This window comes from Maniola hyperantus, chromosome 6 (genome assembly GCF_902806685.2).
Source record: "Maniola hyperantus chromosome 6, iAphHyp1.2, whole genome shotgun sequence".
Taxonomy (NCBI): Eukaryota; Metazoa; Arthropoda; class Insecta; order Lepidoptera; family Nymphalidae; genus Maniola; species Maniola hyperantus.
The window spans coordinates 5851421-5863851 of NC_048541.1; the positions used below are offsets into that span (position 1 = coordinate 5851421).

Consider the following 12431-nt stretch of genomic DNA (forward strand, 5'->3'; position numbering starts at 1 on the left):
AGTGATGTGGCCAAGTCGAATATTGAATTTATCGATTGATATCGATACAAGGATATAAATAAATAGTAACGCAATAATTATAATTTATTAATGAGTGAGACGTTGCATTGATCACTAAATAGACATCAGTAGTTCCTCTAACCTTCATTTAAAATAATTTTAGGTTTCCCAAAGATGCAAGCATCAAAGAGAAATGGATAGATGCAACGGGTAGAGTTAATTGGATGCCAACCAAATCAAGCATGATATTATGCTCTGAACATTTTTTTAGAAATCGATTTTATAATATCAAATAAAGGATATAGATATACGAAACCTACTGCGCTTCCATCAATGAAAATCGTTAAGTTTTTTAATCAAGTAAGTAACCTTGTTTTATTTTATTACTTTCAGTAAGTATTGAAAATACTTGATATTATAATACAAAACAACACCACCTCTTAGTTATATTTTTCTATGAAGATTGACTGACTAAATATCAAATTTAATTCATAAACACACTAATTAATTTTTCTCCTATTTATTTTTATATAGGTACTAGATGATGCCCGCGACTTCGTCCGCGTGGATTTAGGTTTTTAAAAATCTTGTGGGAACTTTTCAACTTTCCGGGATAAAAAGTAGCCTATGTCCTTTCCCGGGATGCAAGCTATCGCTGTACCAAATTTCATCAAAAACGGTTGAACGGTTGAGCCGTGAAAAGCTAGCAGACAGACAGACAGACAGACACACTTTCGCATTTATAATATTAGTACGGATTTATTCTCAAAATTTAATTTTGGTTTCAGCCACAAAATGATAAATGTGGTCACTCCAGGTTCTTCAAAAAGACAAAGTGATTCGGAGATTCCTGCGTCTAATCACGTTACCGATTTGATGAAGGCAATAGTCGAAAAATATATACATAAATGTTCGCATACACCGTTTATTAAAATTAAAAATAAGACTTTCGAAACGCCAGTTTCTTAACAAATATGTTTTGTTTCAAGGGCAATAAATAAAATTTAACTATTTTCATACGTTGCAGTATTTATTGTGCATACTTGTAAAAGGCATGCATACATACCAGCACTTTTATTCAATTTTATAATTACCTTTTTAATTTTATTTTTGCGAATGAACAAAATAACGAGTATCTATCGATATCGATAGGTAATTCATTGAGCTACGTGGTGCGGCCTTAGCTGAGGAGGAAAAAAAATCGACCGATCACGCAAATGTCAACCATATGTTTAACGTAATTAAGTTTATAATTGCTACCAGTTAGAATACCGCCATCTATGGTCAAGTAGCGGAATTAATAGGACAATTGAATCTAATGTGACGTGAGTATGATTATAGCTCGTAAATACGTTCTTCCGCTAAAGCAAAATAAATCTTATTTCTAGAACGTCAGGGTTTGTTTCCAAATCTGTGACGTAGGCTAGTTTTGACTAAACTTAAACGACAAATCAAATGATTTGTTTCTTTGTAGTGCAATATATGACTATCGGTATATTTGTATGAGTTTGGCGACAGCGGTTCCTATAGTAATTTTGGTGAATTGCACTTCCACTGTTCTTTCTGTTCCGTGGTAGGTACCTATTTGCCCTTTATGTATTTATTTATTTATTAGTTTTCAATAGAGAGGTTAATCTTTTTGACAAAGAGAATATAATTTTTTGACATTTTTTTTTTTTTTAATTGATTTTACGGCCCTGGATAATTTTTTGACAACTTCACCACTGCCACAGACACTATTACTCCATGATTACTCCTAGACTAGAGACCCTAGTCCTAGTCAGAGTCGCGTACTGAGGTAGAATCGTAGATAGAATAATAGGTAGATTCAAGTACTGTGTAACCACGTATGAGATAGCGATAACACGACGTAACGATATAACGTAACGAATAACACGACAATTATTACCATTGTTTAGTAGTCAATATTTGTATTAACCGATCAACAATATTTGTATTAAACGTTTTTTTCGTTCGTTAACGTAACGTTTAACGTTCGCAAACAAGTAAATAACTCATGAGAAATACAAATACGCCACGAATTCTCAAAGTTTGTTTCGTAACTAAAGTTGCATGCCTTGTATGTAAGTTGTATGTATTCTGGAAAAAAACCAGTTACACGATAAGGGACAAAAAATAGGTTAGCTGCGTCTCTGTTTATCACATTAGCAACTTTATCTGTGCTCTTTTTTTAGTGTGAATGAGAAAGCAAACGTTCCTGTATCGTAGAATACATCCTGCTCTATGGTGAGGTGTAGGGTAGGTACCGCCACAAAGTACCGCTCAGAGCATGCTCCACAGAGTACCTCATAGATTATCTACTATATACTAGAAATAGATGTGCGACTCTAGATTTCTTTTTCAAAGTTACGCGTGTACTCACATCAAGAGGGCACTAAAAGCGCGCTAGGCGTGCGAGAGCGCGAAAATTTAAATGCTATTTAAATGTACTTTACTAGAATATTTTATATTTTTGGAACACGTTTTAAATAAACATTAATAATTCCATTAACGTTTGTTTAAAACGTGTTCCAAAAATATATATTACAAGACTATGACTCTTTGAGCTACTTAATTATAACTATATTATAGAAAGAAAAAGGTTTTAAGGTTTTGTAAATATTTATTATCATAAATTCGTAACTAGGTAGATACATAAAATACAATAGAATAGAAAACAATACGAAGTGTATGTAAACACTATAAAATACATACCCAAATTCAAGACCCGCAAGATTGTGAAATAATTACTATTCAAATTTAACATTTTCGGTTATTTACTTTTAATAATTTTCAAATTATTACCACAATTGGTGTATTTGTGTAGTCAGAAAACAATAAAATAATTGTTATATGAGCCAAAGATAATTAACATAAAGCTAGCTTTAAGTTTTATTGTAATATTAAAAATAAAAAAAATTAACATAAATTATATTAAATAAAATTCCCTGTAAATAAACTGTAAAATAATAAACATAAATTATACTAAATCAAGTAATCAATAAAACCAATCTACTAGATTGATTTTATTGATGGGAATTTATGTTTACTAGCTTATGCCCGCGATTTCGTTCGCGTGGACTACACAAATTTTGAACCCCTGTTTCACACACTTAGAGTTGATCTTTAACAATGAGATTTTAACATATGAGCTTAATAAAATATGTCATACTGCAAATTGCAAAAATATTAACTACAAAACTTTATAGACACTTCAAAACTGACAGAGTTTCATACAAACTTCAAACCCCTATTTTATCCCTTCAGGGGTTGAATTTTGAAAAATCCTTTCTTAGCGGACGCCTACGTTATAATAGCTATCTGCATGCCGAATTTCAGCGTGATCCGTCCAGTAGTTTGAGCTGTGCGTTGATAGATCAGTCAGTCAGTCAGTCAGTCAGTCACCTTTTCCTTTTATATATAGATTATATTATATTTGACTAGTGCCACAAAGGCAGTAATATTAAAAACATAATTACACAAATTAATCACACAGGATTGGCAAGAGTCTGTGATCAATCTACAATTAACAATTTAATCCCCCATATTTGTTAAAAGGAATACAAAACGATTTACTAAAGAAAACAATTTAGTAAAGACTGCCAAACGGATATAGCTTCTGTTAGATATTGATGCAGAAGATGACTTACGAATGTGCAATAGTTGACAGAAGCTTGAATGATTCCCCTTATCTAAATATATAAAAGGAAAGGGTGACTGACTGACTGACTGACCTATCAACGCACAGCTCACATTACTGGACAGATCGGGCTGAAATTTGGCATGCAGATAGCTATTTTGAAGTAGGCATCCGCTAAGAAAGGGTTTTTGAAAATTCAACCCCTAAGGGGGTGAAATAGGGGGTTGAAACTTGTGAAGTCCACGCGGACAAAGTCGCGAGCATAAGCTAGTTTTATCAAACGAAGTCTGTAATTCAACTACTGATTTCATTAGATTGCATAAAATAGATTATTTACCTTTATGTGTTTGATAATATCTCAACGCCTGAATTTTTATGCTATCATTTTCAGTATCTGAATTTTTACCTTTTAAAATTTTATTTACATTATTGCACCAGCTGTGAATAATCAATTTGATCACAAAATTTATTATATAATTTTTCAAATTGACTTTGTGTGTATCACATGTTAAAAAATCAAAACTTGTACTCTGATCAACTAATAATTTTATCATTTGACTTTTGCCACTTTTCCCAGGATCATTTTTTAACATGCTTTTTACTATTTTTATTATATTTCTCACACAATTTGAAAAGTTACGCGAGGGTCGGTAAAGAGATCTCCTTGTGATATCGATAGAATGTATGTATTCATCTGCTTGAGGTGGGGTGGTGTCACACAATTCATTATTGCATTTTATACAAGATTTACACACATTCCTTTTTAGCTTTTTTATGACAAACCCTGTCACATACTTTTTAGTTTCAGAGATTATTAATTTGTCTCCAATTTCTGAACTACTATCTGCCAAATTTTCTATACTTAGATCTGTATCCATTGGCTCATTGCTCATCGGGGGCTCTTTGATGTCATTTTCTATCAAAAGACAATCTAAATTTTGTAACATTTTGTTAGGATCTTCCTCACAGTTAGCCCCTAATGAGTGACTTGAATTTAAATTATTTACAAGTAATGTTTTGTAAATACTTTCAAACTGCTGGCAGGTAGGGTTTGTGTTTCTAGCCCCGTGGCTCCTCACAGAGGAGAAAAAGTTTTCCACAGGATCTTGGTTAAAACAGCGCGTTAACAAACTAGTTACATTATGTTTTTCATTTAGACATAGCCACAATTCTTTCATAACTTTAATATTGTGGATCCAATTTTTAATTGATGGAACCTGTTCATAACGAATACTTACTGTTCCATCTTTTTTTTTTGTTTCCATCTTAAATCGCATTGATTTTAATATTGGCACACTTTCATCCCATAATTTAAAATGGTCAGAGTTCATTTTCAAACAATTTTTATATATTTTATGGGTCTTTTTATAAGACCCTCCATTAAAGGAGTCAAAAAGACGATCAAATAATAGCAGCAAGTCGGCTGTGTCAGCACACTCTTGTGGTAGTAAATTATTTTCTGAAAAAGAAAAAAGATTAAAAATTAAATACTTAAATAAATACTTAAATATATTTTTTTATACATAAATGTCAGGCCACATTTACATGGATTTGTAGCTGATGCTCGCGACTTCACCCGCGTGGATTTAGGTTTCTTAAAATCTATGAACTCTATGATTTTCAGAGAAAAAAGTAGTGTCCTTCCCTAAGAAGTTATTTGTATACCAAACGTCAAAATTGGGTGGGCTGTGGGTCGATTTCATAAAACCGGCATCAATCATTATTACAATCTCAGTTGTTGTGATTGGCTGAATTTGTGCGATTCTTGTTGCAACAATGCATTGTAGCCAATAGTGAGCTGGCGTCAACCATTTATAATATTAGTATGGAGTTGTGGATGTTTTAAAGTTGCACTATCATCACATTACAGATGTAAAATAGCGCCATATATGTTGCTAATAAATAATTATTGAGAATAAGATTAGTCCTTGCTAGTCAAGTAGTACCAAAGTCTGATGAATTAATTCTAAAGTGAAGAAGGTCTTCAAATATCAGGTCTTTAAAAGTTTCAGAACATTAACAGTACTTACTTGCACAAAATCGTAGCGCTCCTGATACACGCTGACTAAAAACTTGTGCAGCATGTTTTACTTTCATCTTCGGAATTTTCTCTATGAGTACATGAGCTTCTGTTAACTTGTTGCACATTCGTAAGTCATCTTCTCCTGCATCAATATCTAACAGAAGCTTTAAATGTATCCATTTAGCAGTCTTTACTTCGTCCTCCTGTGTGAATCTTAATTCTTTTGTCAGTAAATTGTTTCGTATTCCTTTTAACAAATGTGGGGGATCAAATAAGGGGAATATATTATTATTTTCTACAGCAAAACTACTATCCCTAGGCTCGTTGCCTAATCTAAGACAATCTACTTTAGTCTCTTTTATCAGCTCATTTATAACTTTGTTGTTAATTGTAGATTGATCACAGACAGTTGAGACGACAGCCAATCCTGTTTGATTAATTTGTGTAATTATGTTTTTAATACACCTTTTTAATATTACTGCCTTTGTGGCACTTTTGCAAAACAAATAGCAAATTGGCTGTTTGAACTTAGCTTTTAGCCCCTTTATCATGAATACCAAAACATGGTCAGCAATATTCTCTGTAATTTCATTTCCCCCAAAATCTTCAAATCCGATTACTTGATCGAATGCTGTATTGAAATGTAGGGATGGAGACAAAGACATTTCATCAAAGATTAATACACATAATCGTTGCTCCATCCCCAATTTGTCTGCCGCATTTTTCAAAAGTTTAATTATCGCAGGGTTTAAGCCTGGTTTAATTGTTATTTGTTTAAGGACATCCAGTAATGTTCGTTTTGATGGCAAAGTTAACATTTTTCTCAAAAAGTTATAGCCTTTTGGACTTTTCTTATATATCGAGAGTGACATTAATTTTTCTGCATGATTAAATCTTCTTCCACGGCTTTTTTTGTTATGCTGTGTTAATTGCATTTTTACAAGTGTTTGAGCAGGCATAGGTAAGTATTTTAGAACCTTGTTAAATAATTTTGTTTTTGACATTTTTTTTGCTATCTTTACTTGGTTTCTTTGTTCGAATAATTTATTTTTCAAATTAACTATTTTCCTTAACAATTTCTGAACTTTGAGATTCACATGTCTTTGACCAGCTTTTCCTGAAAAAAAAAAGGTGTTTTTATTAAGTATACATTAACTATTAGACAATTTTCAATACTCTATTCTTGTTAAAATCTTGTTAAACAGTAAAGATTTTTTATCTCTTATTTAATTAAATTAAATTAAATTTATTGGATATTATTACATATTAAATTACATATAAGGAACACAAAAAATACTTATAATACAGATAAAAACAAGTAATAACAATTAAGTAGACCTAGGTCTAGTGGGGTGCCAGCCAGGTAACCTCCCAGTGTGTATGTGTGTATGTGTATTATTTGTTGTTTATGGCCACAACTTACTAGTAATTATTTTTTTCTGAATCTGAGTTTGAGAATATCCTGCTTGGATGTTGTGAACCACAGATGGGGTACTTTGAGCGCGATTGATTATGTGTAGAACTTTCTGGTTGATTTATTGTATTAGCATCTAGACTTGAATCAATGGCACCTGAAATATGCAAAATAGAGTTTTAGAAGAAGTGTTTATGTTATAATTATTAGTTATACATAGTTAGTTTCTGTCTGCAACTTCATTAGGAGATTTCAGTTTTGAAGATTCCATAGAAACATTTGTACTTATTACATTTGATACCAAGTGGGGTATCCCGTAGCGCTGCCAAGTTGATTTTTTTGATATTAACAATAAACCTCTACAGTTTTGCGGCTTGTTAAGAAAAGTGATCTGTTTTACTCTTGTGTATTACAGAACCCTATGTGCTGTGTCCAACTCGCACTTGGCCAGTTATTTTCTACATAGCAGTTCTTGATTTATCGTGCAAAACGTCGAAAAATACGACTGAAGTATGGGACCCTCTGTGCACAAGTCTGACCCACACTTGGCCAGTGTTTTCAAGCTTCTACAATCTGTGCTTTGACCTATTATTGACATGTCAATCAATGTAATTTCTCATAATCCTCTCTACTGTAATAACTAATAAATAAAACTCACCAAGGTTAAGAGAAGGAAATGCTGTCTTTGCTAGTCTTTTACTGTGATGGTATAAAAAACGATCTTCAAAGTGGTGATTGCAAATTCGATAATTCGTATATATTTCATCATCAGTCTTGCTTTCTAAATCTTGTCCTACTATCTCTTTCCATTGTTGAAATCGTTTCAAAGAGGAGTGGCCAGGTTTTGGAAAGTGATGCAAAACATCTGAAAAAGTAGTAACATAAAATATGCAATATATTATTGTATTATCTATACTTATTGTACTTATTTACTTAATCTCTATAATATATATATAAAAATGAATCACTGAATGTGTTGCTAAGCGCAAATTTCGAGAACAGCTGAACCGATTTCGCTAATTCTTTTTTTATAATATTCCTTGAAGTACGAGGATGGTTTTTATGGAATTGCCCGAAATCGACTAGGCGGTAAGACGTTCGCTGGGGCAGCTAGTAAAATATAAAAAAACCATAGTCATTCAAGTTCAAAATAATATCTAATGTTGTACCTACGTACCTACACTTAATTACAAAACAAAAAATGTACAGAATTAGTAGTCAATAATCCTTACCAATATTATAAATGCAAAAGTATGTCAGGCTGTCTGTCTGCTAGCTTTTCACAGTCAATTTGTGTAACCGTTTATGATAAAAGTTAGAAGGTACAGAGAAGCTTGCATCCAGGTAAGGACATAGGCTACTTTTGCCTCGGAAAATCAAACAGTTCCCATGGGATTCTTTAAAACGCTAAACCAACGTAGACAAAGTGGCGGGCATCATCTATTTGGTGAAGAGATAGCTTGCATCGGAGACGGTTGTAGGCTACTTTTATCACGGAAAATTGGACTTCTCACGGGATTTCTAAAATGGTTTTTTGGATGATATCCACGTGGACGAAATCGCAGGAATTATTTAGTATCATGATAAAATACCTAATGTACTAATGGAGCATAGAGTTTGACTCGTTTAAGAGATTTGTGTTAGATTACAAGTGAGCTGATTTTAAACTTACCGAATTGCTCACATCCGAACACACATCGAGATCTCCGTGGCATTTTCCCTGCACAAATCTATCGACAGAAAATCTTTTCACAAAGCAAAAACAAGTCCGTAATCCGTAGCCGTGGTCAATCGTTCAGGCATGAATCGAGTCCGTAAATCAATCCTTAGGTAGTTATCGAGGTGGTTAAAGGAAACACAGAGTCCAGTAAACAAAGCAGGGTCAGATAAATTTATCAGAAATAGAAATATTTAGAACCGCACAAACAACAATACACGAAAACATGAAAAGTTTGAACTTCAACGGCGACCAGGGTTGCCAGATATTTACCAATTGAATTCGCCCGTTTTTTTTTTTTTTTTTAATAGATATAGCGAGCAAGCGAGCAGGCGGGTCACCTGATGTTAAGTGATTACCGCCGCCCATGAACATTTGCAGCACCAGAGGAGCCGCCGATGCGTTGCCGGCCTTTAGGAATTTGTTTTAGGATTTTGCCTGCTGAGTAGCCTAAAATCGCCCGTTTCTATCTTCCAGGGGCCCTACCGCGGTTGTTTGACAGCTACAATGTTACGATCACAATCATCTCTGATTGGTTAATGCTCGCTCACTATTGGCTACAATGCATTGTTGCAACAAGGATTGCACAAATTCAGCCAATCAGAACAATTGAGATTGTAATAATGATTGATACCGGTTTTAGACAATCGCCCTACTGGTAGCCTAAATGGTTACTGGTAGCCAATCGGGATTTTTGGGCGCCGATTGGCCCGCCGAGGTAGCCTAAATGGCGGTAATTCGCCTAATCTGGCACCACTGACGGTGACTGTGGCTGTCCAAATGTTTGTAATTTAAAATTACAACAATGTGCCCGCCATCTATTTACGTCTTTTATTAACTGTTATCTATTTGTTTAGCCGTTCTCGCGCTTAGATGGCACCACAAGCGAATTTCAATTTGCGATTTTTTAATGTTCTGGAGTTGCACCCCTATGGAGTACCTACTTTGGTAACATCACGGTAATATGCATGCTCAGAGCGCATACCGTGTGAGGTGTGACCACTGACCGTGACCCACAGATATACTGATTTTTTTTTTAATTTATTTTACGGCCCTGGATAACAGTCCTTTAAGGCCTTACCGATTATTATTATATATATATTTTTTTAATTTATTTTACGGCCCTGGATAACAGTCCTTTAAGGCCTTACCGATTATTGTATCGTGGTATCCACAGACGACCAATAACATATAGTGGTATCGTTATCAAAATTGAGAATTACTATTTTTCACAGCCAATTTTTTATATAAATATAGATTTCTAGTTTAAATTGTCACCATAGCAAAAATTTAACACATTTTTGTTCTATTCAAATTGATAAAATTGATACACTTATTTTAATAAAAATAAATAAATAAATTTTAATTATTATTTATTCTCTAATTCTAGCCTCATAAACTACAGCTATTTAAGTTGTTTGAATTATTCTATATTCATATAATACGTTAACAGAAAATATATTTTAAAATTAAGGTTTAAATAAATAAAATAAAGCCATAGAATAAAAGCACATCAAACAAGTGTCAAGTGAAGCGTCGGCCGTCGACCGTCGTCCGTCGTCGTCCGTCAGTCAGTTGATGTTTGACTGAGAATTTGTTTGGTGATTGGTACAAAGTGTCGTGTGTTGGTTAATGAAAATATTGAAACAGAACTTTTATGTTGTTTTTAATTATTGTAGATATAATTATCAGAACGTTTTCCAAATATATACAACTTAAAATCTTCCGTTTTACCTAAAGTTCATACGATTGTTTGATGTATTATCCCAAAAGAATGACTGTGCTGTGAATTTAAAACTTGTTCTGTACCAAAATATTTGATATTAGGCGGAGTATCTTGAATTCAGGAAGTTTATTGCGTGTACCGATGAATAATTCCTATTCATTTCAAATTTTACTTCTAAAAAAATAAAATATCCAAGTTGTTTGGAAACAATCAGTGGCAATATGAAAAATGTGCTCAGAGTGTTCAGGACGAACTGCAACTGTTTCTTAATAGTGTTATCACAATTGCGGTGCAGTACTTGAGAACCGTGTGTAAACATACTGAAAGACATGATGAGGTTGTGTTGTTGCACTTGAAACTGTGTGGACGGGTTGTTAACCGAGTGAGAATGAGGGGGCAGAGGTGAAGTGGCAAGGAATCACCGTGGAGCACCTGGTCGGAGGCGGTGGCGCGGGCGGCTTGCTGCCCGGCGCCTCGCCTGCCCAACATCCGCCTAATATGCTGCAGCCCATGGAAGAGATGAACCTTCCTCCCAAACGTCAAGCAGTTGTTGACAGACTAAGGTAGTTACTAAGCAATAAGTTATTATAAATGAAAATAATTGTGTCTATGCATTTTATGTTTACAGCAATCTTGACATAAGGTATTGATTGGTATAGCTTGCAGACTGAAGATAGACATGGGATACTTTCTATTCCACTCCCAGGGCTAGAAAGACTTCATAGTTATATAGTTTTTAAGAAACCTACTCATATAATCCATATTCACCACATGGACAAAGTTGTTGGCAATAGCTAGTATAAAATGTATATTTACTGGAAACTTTACAGTATAAAAACTTACAAAAAAACTTAAAAAATTCAAAATAATGGCTTCTAAGTGTGCCAACAGGGCATAGGTTATTTATAATTTATATAGGGCACAGGTAAGTACTTTAAAAAGATCTCATGGGTTGAGATTCTTGTCTAAAAGCCTCAATAGATCTATGGGTTTATTAAGGGAGAACTAAAATCCAAAAAGAGTGTATGTTCAAACTTGAATTACTACAAACTTGAACTATGGTTATTTGTTATATTATATATTATCAGTTAAGCTTTAGTATAGCGCCCGCAGCGGAGGCGGGTGAAGTAATAGGGGGCAATAGTGTGAACCCTGCAAGCCATAAACGGCGATTCATAATAGTTTTATTAGATACTAGCTGATGCCTGCGACTTCGTCCTCATGGAATTAGGTTTTTTAAAAATCCCGTGGGAACTCTTTGATTTTGCGGCATAAAAAGTAGCCTATGTCACTCTTCGGGTCTTTATCTATACCCGTGCAAAAAATCTCGTCAATCGGTTGCACCGTTGCGACGTGATTGAAGGACAAACCAACAAACCAATAAACCAACAAACAAACACATTTTTCGCATTTATAATAAGGGTACTGATTAATTTTATAAATTAATCCCTTGTAAACTATTTTGTTTGCAATTTCTAGGTTAGTTTTGCCGAAATTCGTGCAGAACTCTTCTTAGTTGACGGGTGGAGGGAAAGGAGGAGTTGATATATCCCCCTCCCACCTAACCTAACTTACAATAAGATATCATAAAAAAAATCTTATACTAATGTACTTATCTAAACAAGATTTAAGTAAGTTCATTAAGCCTTCTCATATAAAAATATTTCACTGATCTGAAATTAACAGACTAATATATAATATGTTGAGGTCTGATAGTTACTTCTTTCTATTTTATGATATGACACTTAAATCAAAATTTACTTATTTCATAAATAAAAATATCAACTTAATAATCCATATTATAATGTGAAAGTGTGTTGTATGTCTGTCTGCTAGCTTATCACAGTCCATACTGACCGATTTTGACAAAAGGTACAGAGATAACTTGCATCCCGAGGAAGGATGCGGGCT

The 12431-nt window shown here is 33.8% G+C and overlaps 1 protein-coding gene and 2 long non-coding RNA genes across 4 annotated transcripts in view; 1 reads left to right on the forward strand and 2 right to left on the reverse strand.

Moving 5' to 3' along the window:
• Window positions 1–4343: 4343 nt before the first annotated feature.
• On the reverse strand, window positions 4344–7166 carry LOC138402437 (uncharacterized). The gene is made up of 3 exons (XR_011236815.1): window positions 7087–7166; window positions 5671–6780; window positions 4344–5099 (listed from the first exon to the last, which is right to left on the reverse strand). It is a non-coding gene; the product is annotated as an uncharacterized lncRNA (long non-coding RNA).
• Window positions 7167–9048, reverse strand: LOC138402438 (uncharacterized). The gene is made up of 3 exons (XR_011236816.1): window positions 8750–9048; window positions 7736–7942; window positions 7167–7234 (listed from the first exon to the last, which is right to left on the reverse strand). It is a non-coding gene; the product is annotated as an uncharacterized lncRNA (long non-coding RNA).
• Window positions 9049–10379: 1331 nt separating this feature from the next.
• LOC117983295 (neurogenic protein mastermind-like) overlaps window positions 10380–12431 on the forward strand; it is a 40008-nt gene continuing 37956 nt past the window's right edge. For both annotated transcript variants that reach the window (XM_034969796.2, XM_069499145.1), the window contains exon 1: window positions 10380–11083. In XM_034969796.2, coding sequence (XP_034825687.1) covers window positions 11019–11083 — 65 coding nt within the window. In that variant the 5' untranslated portion in view covers window positions 10380–11018. The remainder of the gene's footprint in view (window positions 11084–12431) is intronic.